This window comes from Cibotium barometz, chromosome 52 (assembly GCF_041138505.1).
Source record: "Cibotium barometz isolate CiBa-2024 chromosome 52, ASM4113850v1, whole genome shotgun sequence".
NCBI classification, from domain to species: Eukaryota; Viridiplantae; Streptophyta; class Polypodiopsida; order Cyatheales; family Cibotiaceae; genus Cibotium; species Cibotium barometz.
In genome coordinates, this window is record NC_141097.1 from 25,393,285 (window position 1) to 25,410,725 (window position 17,441).

At 40.0% G+C, this 17,441-nt stretch overlaps 1 protein-coding gene across 4 annotated transcripts; it reads left to right on the top strand.

Moving 5' to 3' along the window:
• The first annotated feature begins 413 nt into the window (after positions 1–413).
• On the top strand, positions 414–6,033 carry LOC147608990 (ENTH/VHS family protein). 4 transcript variants are annotated; one of them, XM_086788221.1, is made up of 14 exons: positions 414–824; positions 1,203–1,321; positions 1,417–1,468; positions 1,858–1,937; positions 2,101–2,179; positions 2,278–2,361; positions 2,829–2,974; positions 3,109–3,477; positions 3,598–3,639; positions 3,751–3,849; positions 3,948–4,093; positions 4,280–4,467; positions 4,556–5,138; positions 5,227–6,033. In XM_086788221.1, the coding sequence occupies exons 2-14, from the start codon at positions 1,281–1,283 to the stop codon at positions 5,646–5,648; spliced, it is 2,331 nt and encodes a 776-aa protein (XP_086644347.1). In that variant the 5' UTR covers positions 414–824; positions 1,203–1,280; the 3' UTR covers positions 5,649–6,033. The 4 variants fall into 4 exon arrangements, with proteins under 4 accessions (XP_086644347.1, XP_086644348.1, XP_086644349.1 ...); XM_086788222.1 differs by having other exon boundaries at positions 4,562–5,138; XM_086788223.1 differs by having other exon boundaries at positions 415–824; positions 4,286–4,467.
• The last annotated feature ends 11,408 nt before the right edge of the window (positions 6,034–17,441 follow it).

A 17,441-nucleotide genomic window follows, 5' to 3' on the forward strand; every position in this document is an offset into this window, starting at 1 on the left:
AATGCTAATAAATAAACATTAATAATAAGCTAGGTAAAGTGGAGGCAACCTTTACCTTGTAATTTCCATTTCCAATATGCTTGACATGTAAAGGGGAGACACCTTTTATTTACAAATTTATTTTTAACAACTATTTTTGAGATGCTATTTTTAAAAAAAGAAATATATTTTGATTTTTCCTATTAATATACAAATTTCTCTTTCTTTCATAAGTAAAGTGGAAACAGTGTGTTTGGTTATGTAAAGTGGAAACAGTGTGTTTGGTTATGTAATTCATTGTGATTTTAGCACTTAATTTGAGTGGGGATCATTTTTAATATGTGTAATTTTAATCACGACTTAGCTTTTTCCACAATTTTTTTTAATTTTTTAAATGGGACATCTTTTTATTTAATCTTGTTTTAAATTATTTTAAGCTCCTCTCTTTTTCCTCCCATTGTTTTCTCCCCCACCTACAACTTTGTATTCTTCTACCTGCTTCCCCCTCCTCCCATTCCAATCTGCCAAACCAAAAAAAAACCCCCACCGACTGCCTGTGTTTTTATTTGCCCTAATCTCTGCTGCCGACTGAGAACGCCATAGCCGAGCATCTCTGATGCATCAGAAAGAAGCAGCAGGCGGCGCTTTTTTGCTGGTCATACGAACAGTGAAACGCGGGGAAGGAAGGGGGTTTCCTTCTTCCTAAACTCCATGCTGTGCAGATTAGGGTTTCTCCCTGCGCAGATTAGGGTGCAGAATCGGCATTTGCAGCAGCAACAGTAGGAGCAGCGGAGCTCCTTCACCAGGGCGGCATTTCATCATCACCACCAGGGCGGTTAGCGCAGGTATGGTTTTGTCTTTGGCCATGGCCTTTTTCTCCATCTCTCAGATATTCCATCTCCATCTTGCCATAGCTCTCCATTTGTCCACGATTTTTCATGTGTGTTTCTTTTCTCCCCTCATTTCTGCCTAAGCACTAACAGGCCCGATTTGCCGATCCAACGCGTTGCCTTCTTCATTTGCATAGAGATCCGTTGTGATCTTCTACGGCCTTGATCTGCAGAAACGTCATTCTACTTTGTTGACGTGTATGCTTCACATCTGGTCATGTGTAATGGCACATTGCGAACCCTGTTCGACAATCTATCTCGTTTTTGGACAAATCAGGGTTTCCAGGACAAGGTTCTCATGTACCTCATTTTTGGACAAATTATGGTTTGCAGGATTTTTCTCAGATCTTGTTCTCAGGGGTGTATCTGAAAGCTTGCACAGGAAAGCTTGGTGGAATTTGGGGGTTTTCAATGGATCTCAAGAAAGTTCTAGATCAGACTGTAAGAGAATTGTAAGTTTTCTCTTCTCAAAATGAGAACTCCGTCTTAGCACCTTTCCTCACCATTGTCTTGACCTAATATTGCTCTCGTGTTTCCCTTTTCTCAGCAAAAGAGAGGTCAATAAGAAGGTTTTGAAGGTCCCTGAGATTGAGCAAAAGGTAAGCTGAATTCATTCAAAATTCTTTGTATATCACATGAAATTGACAGTTTGACATTAACCCAGTTATCATTTTGTGGTTAGATTTAGATGTCGAGTTGAAAATTTTGTGTGTGGCATGAGTTGGTTTGGTGGATCTATGCAACTAGAGTGTCGAGTGTGGCTAAAACTGGCTTTACAATACTTAGTGCTGGTCAGCATGGATCCATCCAGAGGGTACTGTAAAGCTGTCCATGGGGGTTTAACGTTTTGTAACCACCCTAAGTCTCTTCTTTTCATCAACAGCGCTCGTATCTTTTGGATGTTTCCGTCGAGATAGGGTCACCTTTTTTCAATGATGCAGGCTCAAGTTGGATTCTATTATTCAGAACCCCTATTATGCTCATGCAGGTTTTGGACGCTACCAGCAATGAGCCATGGGGACCGCATGGAACGGTTATGGCTGACATTGCACAGGCAACTCGGAACTAGTAAGTTCTCATCAGTTTTAAGATTGTGCTCATCAATCTTCACATTTTATTTCATCTCCAGTGCTAGCCTTCATCTTGGTCAAGTTTACCCTTCGCCTATAGAAACTTAGAGATGGACACATAAATCAAGGTTGGGAGATAACCTGAGATTTCTTGTATATAGCAACGATTATCAAATGATTATGTCAATCATATGGAAGCGCATAAACGACACAGGCCGAAATTGGCGGCATGTATACAAGGTAGGCTTTTGATGTGATGAACATGCCTTCACTGTTGTAAAGCCTAAAAAAGCTTATTATTAATGTCATTTTGATCTTGCTCTTCTTCCCTCTTTCAGGCGTTGACTGTGCTCGAGTATCTTGTGGCCCATGGATCAGAAAGGGTGATAGATGAACTCAGAGAGCATGCCTATCAAATCTCAGTATGCTTCCACTCATTTGAAAGATTTTGATCCCAAAACATTTTCAATTTTGGAAAGTTTCATTGTGAGATGGAATGGAGACTCAGCTTCTCACACTATTGGCCATTTGGGCCCATCAATTTAGAGCTGCTTGTGCAGCCATGCATGTGTGCACATGTGGATGGCTGGATGCGCACATGAATGCATGTATGTATGTATTTTTGAAGCTTGTATGTAAGCATCTGTGCAGTATGTCTGTGCTGTGTATATGTAGTATGTCTGTGTAGGCAGCATGATTAGAGATCACCTTGTTGCTTTAACTAATGTAATGAGGGCACGGAAGTAAGAGATCAACATCATCTAAGTCTTCCTATATTCTAAATGTAAATTCTACCTGAGATATGCATGTGGCTAAGATTTGGTTGCTTAATTATGTCCATGAACTGTCATGGGAAAGATAAGATACTGTCTATTGTTTTGTTTTGTAGACCCTTGCTGACTTCCAATATGTGGAGTCCAGTGGTAAAGACCAGGGCATTAATGTGCGACGGAAGTCACAGTCTCTCGTGGCACTTGTAAATGACAAAGAGAAAATAAGGGAAGTGAGGCAGAAGGCTGTTGAAAACAGGGATAAGTAAGTTCATGATCATTTTGAAAAAGCTTTTTTCATGTCTTAGTAGAGGGGGCTGTGTTTGAAGAGGGCTGTTGGTTCATCATGAAATCGCTGCAGCCAAAAAGCAGGTCATATAAAAAACCTGATTTATCCAGGTACCGAGGTGTCTCCTCCACCGGAGGAATCTATAAGCCCAGTTCATATCACAGTACAGGAGGGAGCTATGGTGGTGATCGATATGAAGAGGACAGCTATGGAGGCACCTCTCGATATGGAAGTCGCGACGATGATAGGTATGGCAGAGATGATGACCGATACGGCAGAGACTGGGATCGCAATGGCAGAGACAGTGACCGATCTGGCAGGGGGGGTGATCGTTACAGAGATGATTACAACAGGGACTATGATCATGAAGAGGATCGAAACAGCTCCAAGAGAGGAGACGATCGGCAAAGTGAGAAGTACAGGAGTTTTGAGAAAGATCGTGATCGAGCATACGAGGACGATGACCGTCATTCTTCAAGGTACTCCTACCTCTGGTTATTATTAACTTGGGTTATCATGTCTTTGTTGTTTGTTAATGCATATTGTCCGGTTAGCATCCAAATAGTTTTAATTTTTTAAGTGTTTGTTGCAAGTAACAGGAGTGGTGGAGGTAGAGGTGATGATTATGGGCAAGATGACAGGTGAGAACCTGAGCCCTGCTTTGTTTTTCTTGCTCCTCCAAGCCATGCAATCTTTTTCTACAGGTTTTATAGATGGGTTTTGATTGAATGTACTTGTGGTTGTTTCAATAGGAGGGCTGATCGCAAGCCATCAGTTGCAAGAATGCCTGCCCCTCCAAGTTATGAAGAAACTCTAGGAAGCCCTGAATATCAAGCCACAGATGACCAAAGGTGGGTGCGCAGCTCCATTGTTGAGTCATGCTTCTCTATGATCAAATATATGGCCCTTGTGTTTTGTGTTCTCTCTAACTGAATTTTCTGCATAGCAGAGATGGAGGCGGCTTGGCTGCTGCTGTTGCCAGGGCCTCAAAGTCCAATACAGACCAATTTGAAAAAGTGAATGCCATGAATAAGACACCTCCAGAAAAGAATCAGTTGGATGATTTTGATGAATTTGACCCACGTGCTTCTTCAGGTATTCTCTATGGCAGTGTTTCCCTCTTCATATTTGCTTGGTAGCTTGGGTGCTTTGCTACATTTCAAAAGACATGTAACTGGTTTGCAGCATACATCAGGGGGCATGTAACACCTTGGCCTTCTGATGATGGTTGCAGTGCTCTTTTGTTGTGAGCTTTCTTCTGATCATGCCAATGTTATGCAGTAGCAGCAGCAGCACCTTCCCCGGCTGATGATTTTTTTGGCCAAGCAGAACCAGCTGGGGCTGTAAGAGCGCTACCACCTCCAACTGGTCTTTCAAGTGCTCTAAGCAATGGAAGTGACTTTTTTGGAGACTCCAGTACCGCTGGTTTTACACCAGCTGCTCCTGCTGTGAATAATACACCTTTGCAGGTGAGTTTCTTAGCCACTCTTTATGTTGTTTTGAGCAGTTAGTTGCAGGCACATGCTCTTTATAATTAATCCACCATTGTTATTCAAGTTTCAGCAACTTGATGGGGATGTCTTCGGAAACTCTCCGTTTAAAGTGGAAGCTCCAGCCTTCTCAAACTTAAGCATTGCACCTGCTGCCATCAATCCTCCACCTACTACTTTCACAACTCTACATGCAGGTAGTGGAGATGCATCAGCTGCTGCTATGGGCAGCAGTTTCAATGCATTTGCAGCTACTCCACCTCCACCACCAAGTCAAGCTGCACCTGTATCATTTGTTGGGGATGAATTTTTTGGGAATGATTCCTTTAGTGCTTTTGGTGCCGCCTCAAATGGCGCACCACCAGCAGCCTTACCATTTAACATACCAGCTCCTCCACTGGAAGCTGTCTCAGGGGCCCTTCAGGTGAATCAGGCCCCACCAGCGCCTATGCCAACTACACCTCAACTGCCATTTCAAGGTGCAAGACAAGGACAAAATGTCAGTCTTAATACCTATGCAAAGCCACAACAGGAAAATGTCAGTCGTAATACCTATGCAAAGCCACAACCCGAGAAGAAGTTTGAGACGAAATCTACTGTCTGGGCTGACACCCTAAGCAAGGGTTTGATTGACTTGAACATAGCAGGGCGTAAGTGTTTGGTTCTTCATGCATGGCTTTTTCTTTAGTATGTCAAAACGAAACATGCTTACTAACATTTTATCCCTTTTTTTGGCAGCAAAAAGCAATCCTCTTGCTGGTATCGGTATTGATTTTGATCTCTTACGAACAGAGAGGATAAAGGAAGAAAGGGCATCAACCAAAAGCTCGACGACGACTGGTATGGGGAAAGCCATGGGCTCTGGTTCTGGACTTGGTATAGCAGGAGCAAGTGCTATAGCTCCTCCTGCTGTCCCGGTAATGATGAGTAACATGGGAATGGCTCCCAGCATGGGCATGACTCCAATGGGCATGGGCATGGGCATGGGCATGGGTCCAGCCATGGGGTCGGGGATGGGGATGGCGCCACCTATGGTGCAGATGGGTTTTAACCCTGGAATGGCCATGAGACCTAGTATGGGGATGGGGCCAGCTCCTGGCATGGGAATGGGCATGGGAAATTATTCAAATCAGCAGCAACAATACAGTGGGTTCAGATAGGCTTGGATAGAGTCGGATCTTTAGCCGCCTGATCGAAGCGTTTGTCTCCAAAATTCATTAAGGTTGGTCTTTATGAGCCAACGTAGCTAATAATTTGATAGTGTCACTCATCTTTAACAGCGTATTTGAGAGCGTAGATGAGATTGGTTTTTGAGGCACTGTGTTCCTGGTATTTGGATTTTTGGAATGTATATGCTGAAGGTGTGCACAGTTGTCCTCTTGCATTTATCCCAGTTCCATGTATAGAGAATCATCCCATTCCAGGACAAGTTCGTTCCAAAACTGTGGCTCCATCGGTTTTCATTCACTGTTGACTACATGAAGAGGCTGTACTTGACTGACTCGGTTGAATAAGTAGTGGCCTGTGGAAGTTGATGGAGTTCTATTTTGCCTGTGATTGTTGAGTTGTGGTGACTGTGGGCTTAAAGCTCGGGACCTTGAATTTTACTTGCTCTACTGTTTGATGTTAAGCTTAATCTAGCCATCTCTGGGCTTGTAATGAGTGTTATGGTTGTTCAATTCTGCCATTGCTTGTCTTAATGTGGATGTGTCAGTCCTGCTGCATACTATTGATAGGTGTCAGAGTAGTTTGATCAGTGTTCTCCTGTCAAGGCATGTTTTTAGTGCTGCTTGAGGCAACTTTGCCTGTTGACTGCAATAAAGTATGCTCAAGTAACTCTGCCTCTTGGCTGCTATGAAGTGTGAAGTTTGGAAGCTTCCCATATTGTGATGCCACACCGAAAGACACATTCTCCTGAAGGGCACATGGTCATTTTTTTCTCAAGGCAGAAGACGTCTTTGGACAGCCATGCAGTTACCTTTGACACATGGACCTTCAATGACCATCACTATCTACTAGATAGACTTGTTAGATTTCTCTTTAGATCAACGTTATCGTTGTTTTGGATTTTGAAGATACCTTAAACCATTTTACTGCTGCATATTTGTTTCATGTGCCATTTGTCCTATGACATAAATTCTAATTTAATATTAAACACAATAAAAGGGTTTACTTTTAATGAAATCAGGCTGTGTTGCCATAGGAAGCTAAAACCAGACCGGCTGAAGTGTCTTTATTTTGAGTGGCTGATTTACCCTAGAAGCATCCTGGTGTTGTGTATCCTAATTGCAGGATCTCTAAAATGTTCCTAAAGCTAGGCGACCTAGAAGGATCGTCAAGTGGTTGGGGAATGATTATTAATCGCAATATTTGAGGATTAAATAAGAAGCAACTCCGAATGGTGTATGGATGAAGTTCCTCCTTTGTCACCCGTCATTCTCATTGGGCTATGATGGGGGAAATGAAGTAGGGAATTGTCCTGTGGGAGGACCATTCTAGCCGGTCAGGTGACTGGCATAGCTGGGAACCTGTGGACGGAATGGTTTGTCTTGGGACCATTCTTGGCTGTTGTTGTCCTCGGGAGAGGGCAAAAGGAGATGCAAGGAGATCTATGCCATACATCAATCATGCAAGGAGATGCTACACATCAGCTTTCGGAATGCAGAATGTAAGGAGATCGTTACAAGTTGGCTTTTGGAATGAAGATCCTTACATGTCAGCTTTTGGAATATCAAACTTCAATGTAGGTGTCATTGCCAGTCGCTGTTTGCCACATCAGCACGTTGTAGGAAGTTTGGCCTTTGATGTTGTAGAAGCCATAACATGTGGTGTCATGAGAAACACATATGAATGAATGTACTCTTTCATCAAAGGTCAAGGAACAAGGTCTTTTGTTATAGAGATGTTTGAGTTTGAAACATCGTGCTTGGAAGTGTTTTAAAAAGAGCGATGAAGGTGTAAAAGCAAGTAAGCCTCCATCTAAACAGGTGCATTCAATGCAAAAACTATTACATGGTGAGGATTAAGAAGGTAGAGGTTTTTATCGTGAGGATATCGCTCGAGTTATCGATCATTGGCTATGTGGCAACCCCTACATTTTGGGGTTCATGATATAATGAGAATACATGGAAATATACGTCATGATGTGACAATAATGGGTAATGATAGTGTAACACAATTTCTTCGACTATGCTTTCATTGAGAAATTGAAGTTACAAGAAAGTCAAAATGCTCACAAGTAAATGGTATCTTTGGCGAAGGGTATTATTGACGTACATCAAGCGTTTTCATGTAAGTCGCTTGAGAAGAAAATTGGGCAGTGTGGAAACCCTTGTTGAAGTTATAAAAAACATAGTCTTTTGCATGAACCTAAACCAATCCTAGATAAAAGAGGAAGATGTACTAAACATGCTGAGCATCTAGAATATTTAGTGAAGTGGCAACTTAAAGAAGAGGTTTCTTTGTTTTGTTAATGAGAATAACATTTGTTAAGGGAGAGAAGTGCTACATATCCTATATTGACAAGATCTGTAAGACAGTCGCCTTAATTTAGAAGACCTAGAGGGGTCTCACCCATGTGAGTGCAAGTGACTAGGGAATCATTATTAGGCCCAAGTAATTAACGAGTACATGAGAATCAACACCTTAAGGTGTGAGCACTAAGGTCTAGCATTACCACTTTCATTAGAGTAGGGGGAATAGGTAGCTATAGCCTCAATACTCTAAAAGTGAAACCATGTAGAATGATGTAAAATGTACACAAGAATGAAAACATTCAACACCATTGGTGGTGTGGTACATAGATGCACTGTCTGCTATTTTCTTTGAGATTTCATGATGAGATAGACACCTACAATAGATGAACATCAATGTGTGTGTGTGTGAGAGAGAGAGAGAGAGAGAGAGAGAGAGAGAGAGAGAGGTTTATAATGTTGAGGTTCTAACATGAAGATAAGGTGGATGACATCCTATGGATGCTCTGTCACAATGTTTCAGAACCTTGTTTGAAATTGAATAAAGCCATAAAAAATGACATGTAGTAAACATACAACATCCATAGGTCATGGATGTTGCAAGATATTATTTTACATATATTGAGGTCAATTTTAGCATTTACATTTATCAAGAAGCCACAATACTGAGGGATACATGCACTTAGGATCTTGAAGGGCAAGATTAAGGCACGGAGAGGTTCCATCCATGTGAGAATTGAGGGCCATAAATATGCCAAGGAGCACAACATTCTGTGAACATGTAACATGATGTGGTGGCAGTGGACTTGTGAAATTAATATTATGTCATATAAATGTGGTTGGTTTTCCAATAATGAAGAACCATCCTTCCTTCTCTCATGTAAGGAAGGTTATAGGTTTGGGATGGTGACCTTAGATCTATCTTAGTTGCTTGGCTCAAAAGCCGGTTGAATCATTCCTTGAGCTCTTTACCTCCAAGCGTAGCCTTAGGCATTGGTGCTACCTTAGCTTTGCAAGATCCTTGTGAATTTTTTGGATCTCTACATTTTTGCCAACTTCACTTACAGAGCTTCTCTAGTGTTATGTTGAAAATAGTACACCAAAATATCATGTGAAATTGGGGATATGGGCATCTTGTCATTAGGCCTATAGACCTCTTAGTAAGAGTCAAAAGATAGGGATTTGGTGCCTATAAAACGGTATTGTACTTACTGGTTTATTTAGCTTTCACAATACATTCATCTTGTGTTGTGCCCACTTTGTTATCTCTTGTGTGCTCAAGCTTCTGCTTCTTTCTCTTCTTCACACTCACCATCATGGAGATATTTCATCCTCCATAGCTTCATAATTGATCTCCTATGATTTCCAACATGGTATCAAAGCCTTGTTCTTCGTTGCCAAATCATGATTTAATCTCTGCTCATTATCTACTCTTATCACAATTAGAGATTAATTAGTGATTAGTATATTTCATTATGATTTAGGGTTCTTGCCTCTACTTCTTCTCTACCCATGAGCAGTGGAGGATTGATTTCTCTACCCACACCCAACCATTGACCAAGCCACGTCTTGGAGGCTCTTCTTAGCTCATTGGCAAAGGCACTCATCATCTCAATGCCTCTCTTCAGCACATGCAAAAGCCACCATCGTCGGATTTACAAAAGACAATTTTTTTTGGGGATAAATAACCTAGCACTTTAATGAAGACATCTCGGTCTAATTCGTTACATATCTAGGGGTTTTTAAGGGCGGTGAATATAATTGCAACGTCAGATTTGCGAAACAATGTGTGTAGGAGTCGCCACAACCCTGTGCACTTCTTTGAGAGTAATTTTGGCATAAAGGTGATTAAGGTAGCATTTTTAAGACTAATCTTGTGCTTAGTGGTTTGAAACTCATGTAAACTCATTGTTACAAGTGCTTCTTGAAGATTTTATGAAGGAAATTTGAGAGAGGCTTTCAATTTGACACTCCAAAGTGGTCATCCTTCTACACTATGAACTATGTGCCTCTACTAATCAAGTGATTAATGCTAATCATTGAGGTGATTTTAGACCATTGGGACTTGCTATAGCTTACCAAAGCTTCATCTTGAAAAAGCCGCTTGATTTGCCCCTCTAACAGTGCTCTATAAATCAGGGTATTCTCTACACAGTTTATCAAAAACTTGCTTTCGCTAATACCTTGATTAGTGCTAATGATGTGAGGTTTTTTGCGCATTTAATGATTGGATCTACATATTTGGATGTTGCCAAACCTCTATAAAGCATCAAATCAAAATTTCCCTTGATTTGAGTGATCAATTTGTTAATACAAAGTAGGGTAAAATTTGTATTAGAATTGCTTGGGACAATGGGATTTTTGAGCTTGTATGCTTTATGTAACTCATCAATGATGATCATAAATCAATTGTACAAGGGCAAGAAATTGGCCATTTACGACTAAGACCCCCTTAAGCATATTCAATGCATTATCATCTGAAAGGGATTTGCATCATCATCATAGATTTGATTTGATTTGAGAGACGTGCTTTTCCACCACTTTGTTGTAGCTTTTAAGTAAAGAACTCATCTATTTTTCTTTGTCTTTGACCTCCTCTATCTTTGTTGGCAAGTCTACTTTTTCTTTTTAATTTGTTGTCTCTTTCAAGATGAGTGCCTTCAAGTAAAGCACTCATCTGCTTTTCTTTTTCTTTGACCTCCTCTATCTTGCTGATAAGTCTTTTTTTTTTTTTGCTTTGCTGTCTTTTTCTTGTTGACTCTTTCTAGCTCTCTTTCAACCTTGATTTGATGATCCTTTAGTTCTTCTTGTTTGTGCTTCAATAGTTCTTGTGCTCCTTGAGGGATGCTTCATTGGCCTTAATCAATCCTTCTTGTTGTGCTTCTTCAAGCTGTGTGCATTGCCCAGATGGTAGCTTTATGCCTTGTAAGCATGGTATCTATAACATCCATCATTAAAAAAAAAGATCCAATGACTCTCAAGAAAGTCCATGGCCTTAGGGTCTCTAGCTTGGATCCCATAGGCCTCTTGTTTCATGTATCCTTCTTACTCTTACACATCCTTTATGTAAGAGTAAGCAGTTTTATGAGCTTGTCTCAAACTATGGCTTGGGTTGATCTTGAGTCTCCTTTCTCTTGAGTGCTTATCCCTTCAGGTGTCTTGATCAAAGCAAGTACTGGAAATTGCACTACTGTGGTGTCTAGCTTGAAAATGCCATTCCCACTTTCAGAGATAGGATTTGTTGTTGTTGTTGTTGTTGTTGATGTAAATTCCCTTAAGGTTTCTCTTGCTACTATTGTTACTCTACTTGCGATAGTGGTTGCTATGGTGGCACACCTTATGCAAGAATTCTACATCTCAACATCATCCTAAGGGTAGTCTTTATAGAAAGGATGATACATGTGCACAGAGAGCTACTAACTCAGGGGCTTATGAGCATGGCTCAGAGGCATAAAAGCATGACTCAAAGGCTCATGTAGCATGGCTCAATGTGAAGGATTCATAGCTGAAGTCCTACCTTGAGATACAAAGACAAACTATATTAGCATACAAAGACAAACTATATTAGCATACCAAACAAGTCCCCCTTGATCTAAGCAGGGTAAAAAGGGTGGAGAATTACAAAAAGAAATACAAAATATTCAGATTTTGGGGGAAAAGAACCCATGACTACAAAATATTCAAATTTTAGGGGACTTCTCGACCGAGCAGAGAAACCATAACTCAAACATAAATAGGAAAAAGATAACTTTGGAAGTTTAAAAGCTTCCTCTTGAATGCATGTTCGAGAAGAGGCAATGTTTCCATGCTAGTGCCGATGCATATTTTATTGCGAAAGGTAATGATGCCCTAATGAAGATGGTTTAACCTTCCATGGCACTACAAAAGATTCAATTTGTTGCTAAAGGCTTGATTTTAGAAAAGCCCCAAACGTCTACGGACGCGAGGCTTCAATTTTGTGCACGAGGCTCAATTTTGAAAAAGTCCTAAATTTTTGTGAATGTTGGAGCTCAAATTTGATAATTTTCTCCATATTTTAAAAAAGGCCCAAATCTCTATAAAGCCCTAAATTAGTAGCTTCAATTTGATGGGATGTGATGTGGATAGCTTCTTGAATTGAATGCTGGCCCTCTGATGTAGCATCTATTAGATAGCTTTGTGATGTGCATTTATTCGTCTACAGAAGGCTTTGGTTAGACCTACATTTTGCTTTATAGCCACTATAGGACTTACATTTTCCACCAACAAAGTGAGCATCATATTCTTGCGTTTTGTTGTATGGCACATGTGGAATAGAAAATGGCCTTCTCTCCATTGCATTAATGTACTTGCACTTGGTTGCTCTAGCAAAGGAATGCCTTATTGCCTACGTTTAAGCTGCTACTACAGACCGTCATGAAGGTCATTTGCTGCACTAAAGATGGATTATGTTTTTTCTCTATTGGCTGCCTTAATGATGCATTATCTTTTGGTATAGATAATTGCTAGGAGAACCCCCCTTTAGCCTTGGAGTCGATGATGCTATAGCTATATTACCTATACTTTGTTTTCTTTTCCAAAGCTATGTGCTCCCTCGTGTACCTCTTTTTCATGAGATGAATGTTGCCCACATAGTAGCAACCCCACAATTATCTCTCATCATTTTAGACACACTATAGGGTGGTAGCCTATAGAGCAGAATACACACTATCAGAGGAGGCTGAGAAAAACGTAAGCTTCATATGGAGAAAAGCACATAGCATAGCATGATGATGGCGATAGCTTTGATGAAAAAAACATAGAGGAGATGTGGCTAAAGGTGGCTTTGATACCATGTAGAAATCCATGTGGTGCCAGGATGATACATGTACAAATAGAGGGATGAAGGATCAATCTATGACTGTGGTGGATGGAGGATAGCCATAGTGAGTGTGTGTGTGGAGAGAGAGAGAGAGAGAGATTGCACAACTCAAATGATACTCCAAGTTATGAGAGAACCACCCAAGGCATGTTATGACTGTGGTGGATGGAGGATAGCCATAGTGAGTGTGTGTGTGTGGAGAGAGAGAGAGAGAGATTGCACAACTCAAATGATACTCCAAGTTATGAGAGAACCACCCAAGTGCATGCTTTTATAGGCATCAAACCTTATCTTTTAACCTATACTGTAATAAAGGGTGTTCACACCCATAGAGGGTCTTCACACCAACTAACTCTAAAATACCCAATAGTCCTTTTCATGGGTTGAAAATGGACCAATTGGCTTAATCATTGTCTTCCTTTGTTGTATGGCCTCTCATCCTTTTATTTTTCCTCGAACCTCTTGAAGACTCATCGAAGATTTCTCGAGCCATAGGTGGTTGGGGAAGTTGTTCTGGGTCCTTTATTTGTTGGATAGCCTCTTCTGCTATCTTCATTGCTTCTTGTAAGCTCTCTTTCTATCGGTATGGCAACTCATTCCTTCAAAGCATGGTGAATGACTTTGATAAGTACTTGTGGATTTTTCACCTTAGCATGGTGGGTTTAGCAAGCTATCTATATCTCTTGAAAGAAGTGGTTAACTAGTTTGATAGGATCTAGAGAGGTAACTCATTATTCAAAGCATGGTAAATATTTTTTGTAAGTTCTTTGAGGGTTATGCACCTTAGCATGGTGGGTGTCGTAAGCTGTCTGCATCTTTTGGAAGAAGTCGTTAGCCTAGTTTGACAGGATCTAGTCGGCCATGTTCATGTTGCACGCTTGTCATATTTGTCAACTGGCTTGACAATGGTTATAAGGTCAAGGGCTCTCTATAGGACTTTGTACTGCAGCTTTAAGTTGTCAAACTCAAATACCTTATGATTATGAGGTTTAGGGACACAGCTTCTTGTCCTTCCTGGGGGTAAGCTTGTTGTGCTTGAACTTGTTACTATAAACTCATAACTTCAAGGCACTTCTCACAATGTCAATGATTATCTAGATAGGTACATCCTAGTCGTTTGTCATCTTTGAGAGTGCCTTATTTGGTAGTAAGGTTGTAAAAGCTGAAACATACTAGACCACCCACCACTACAGGTCCACTCCCCAAGGTAATGTATGGGCGGTCATTAGCTTTAGCCCTAACTTGTGGATTGTTGTTGTCTCTTGAACACTAGCTACTCAGCATGTGGTTATAAGTTTGCAAGTAGGTTGGCAGCAGGGTTCGGCGAACAACTAAAAGAACACTTGCTTGTAATAAGGTAGCAAATGTGTGTCCTTTTTATGGGTTGGGTGCAACTAGAATACAGTCTAATAACCCTAATAACTATGATTAATAGAATAAATCAACATTTTTCTTGCTTTTAGGCACGTTTAGTGTTGCAAGCAATGGAGATGATGATGAAGATGCTATTGAGATGATGAGTTAATGCTTGTTATGCACGTGTGGTGATAAAAATTGGCCAAAGTTTCCTCCAAAGTTCAGGATAATACATCTAACAAACCTACATTCGTGCGTGGACCGTTTCTCTAAACAGTTTGAAGGGCTTTGATGCCCTCTAAAGGCTCTAAGTTTCACCCCACTAATGTAGAGATCTATGATACACAAGTTCAAGTTTTATGCCTTCCAATAGAGATGTATGACTTACAAGTGCAAACTTAGATTTCTTTTAAAAAAAAGCAAGGGAAGAACTTCAAAGGCTAGTTCAATTCAGAATTAAAAAATTCAAAATTTAAGGCCTTGAATGTTTTCTCAAGAGATGGCCATCTCCATTCAAGTAAAACTTGAATCAACTAAGAGAAGAATCCTCGTGAAGTATATGGCACTTCTACCAATATCCCCTTAGCTTTTTTGGGGCATGCATTTTTGACCTATTTTACCCCAAGGTTCTGAGACTTGGGGAGAAATTCCTACATTGTGAGTTTTTGGTGTTGTGGTCCTTTCATGTTTTTCTACCTTGGATTCGGATGTTTGGTCCACCTTTTGCTTAGGAATTTAGATCTATGTGTTGCCTTGGTAGAATCCTTAAGCATGCAAAAGCTTCTTTTGTAACCAAAGCTTAGGGAAACCTTTGTTCATCTTGGTTTCTAAAAATCCAGGGAGACAAAATCTCTTCCTTAGATAGGCTTTAAGATCATTCTAGGATTGGGCATTCCTATCTAGATGGTTGGTGTCACAGTGGTTTCTCCATGCCACCCTGGCTATTTCCACAATTTTTAGTCTAGCGAGAGACATTTTGCTCCTCTCGTATCCGGTGACATCAAAATATTCCTCCATTGCCTTAAGTCACTTCTCCATAGCCTCGCCCAAGTTCTCCCCTTCACCTTTGAGAAGGGTCCTGGTGGCTGAGTTTTGTGAAGAGCCTTGTGAACGTCGGGGTCAAGCTCTTCTTCATCGTCGGTAGTGAATAATTCAAGAGTGTAAATTGAAGCAAGATGCACAACCCTAGGCGAAGCTATAATTACTACTCCCAAGATTTATTGGTTGACGAGACATTGCACCACTTACATAGTCATGGTTGTATGTAGCAAGGTGCCAATAGCTAGGCCATGATGTGCCATGAGTAAAAGGAAGAGTAACCTTTCGAGGTATAAAAGTGCATACATGTAAAGAAGGAAATTTAGTACTAGTTTATGATAGTAGCAGGCTACATATGCAAGGTGGAGAAAGCCAACCTTAAATATATATGTTTTAGATGTTTAATATAGTAGGCTACACATGGCCTTAGATGGCAAAGAAAGGGATATTGTCATAGTAAGACTAGAAGCTAGGTCAACAAGAGTTTGAGTTCTAATTGTGCAAAATGATATCCCATATTAATTTGGGAGGATTGTTTGAGAACTAGGTCAACAAGAGTTTGAGAGCTCATTGTGCAAAACATTCTCTAATACTGATTTGGGAGAAGTGTTGGTGTTGCTATTGTGAGCTCAATTGACATTGGGCATTGTAATTAGTTTGGCCATGTGTCATGGTCATTTTGGTGTAAGAAGATCTAGACACAATTAACCTTTGTTAAAAATGGGAGAGAATGTACTCAATTTCAATAAAGATACATCTTTTTGCCTTGGGATCCAATTTTCTTCTCACACCTCATCTGGTACATGTATATATGCAATGCACCCAAACACTTTGAAGTGTGCCAAATCTGGTTTTTTGCTAGTCTACTTCTATTCAAGCATTATGCCATGAACTACTTTAGTGGGGGTTCTATTCATAATGTAAACTACAATTGCTACTACTTCAACCCAAAAATAATGAGGCATTCCTTTCTCATTCATCACATGAGCAATTTCTACAATATGCCTATTTTATCTTTCTGCAACCCCATTTTGTTGCAAGATACACTTACATCTAAACTTTCTCCTTATTCCATGCTCTCATAGATAATTATTGAATTTGCTAAAGAAATATTATCTCTTAGCATATGATCTCATGAAATTTATGTGCATGCCTTGTCTTTCTCAGCCATAGCCTTAAAGCTCTGAAAGTGCATAAATACTTCACTTTTTTCTTTCATGAAGTATGCTCACAACTTTCTAGTGTGATCATCATCAATGAAAGATACATAATAGTGGAGATCGATGTTGTTTTTGTTAGTCCCAAACATCAGAATGCACCAAATCCAACGGTCTTTAACTTATATTCTTATCATGTGGAAATGCGTGTAGAATGTTTTTCCAATTGGCATGCTTCACATACTTTGTGCATTCCATCCACTTTGAACTTTGAAAAACCTATAACAATAATTTGGGCCTACATATTTTTCACTTGCATTTTATGTGCATGCCTCTATCTTTTGCAACTATAGTTTGAAGCTCTAAAAGTGCATAAATACTTCACTTTTTTCTTTTATGAAGCATATCCACACATTCCTAGTGTGATCATCAATGAAAGATAAATAATAGTGGCGTCCTTTGATTGATGCCCTCTTTGTTGGTTCCCAAACATCAGAATGCACCACATCCAATGGTCTTTAATTAACATTCTTATCATGTGCAAATGTATGCTTAAAATGTTTTCTAAATATGCTTGCTTCACATACTTTGTGTATTCTATCCACTTTGAACTTTGACAAACTTGTATAACAATACTTTGGGCTTGTATGTTTTTTATTTGCTATACTGAATATTGACATAATTAATACATTTATGCTAAATTTCAATGTGTGCAATCAAACCTGTACCATGTGTAAATATCATATCCTTCGCTTCAAGCACGCTTACCTTTCACTATAAACATTCTGCCAATTATGTTCCCCTTTGCAAATTGGTTATTGAAGTCTTCTATATAGTATCCATGAGAGTTAAACCTCACATGTAGACTCCGCTCTTAATCATTTATCCAGCAGAAAACGAGGTTCTTTATAATGTTTGGAACATGAAATATATCTTCATTTTGTTGTCCTACATCGACAGTGACACCTTACCAACATGCGCAATAGGATGCATAGTATCATCACTTTTTTCTACACATCTTACTTTTTTCTTTTTCTTTTTTGTATATCTCTAAATCACTTTGGTTAATCATGTGGTTAGAAGCACTTG

Coding starts and splice junctions, on each gene's coding strand:
- LOC147608990 (XM_086788221.1), top strand. CDS start 1,281: ATGGATCTCAAGAAAGTTCTAGATCAGACTGTAAGAGAATT. Junction 1,938..2,100: donor GCACAGGCAACTCGGAACTA/GTAAGTTCTCAT, acceptor TCTTGTATATAG/CAACGATTATCAAATGATTA. Junction 3,850..3,947: donor CAAGCCACAGATGACCAAAG/GTGGGTGCGCAG, acceptor TCTGCATAGCAG/AGATGGAGGCGGCTTGGCTG.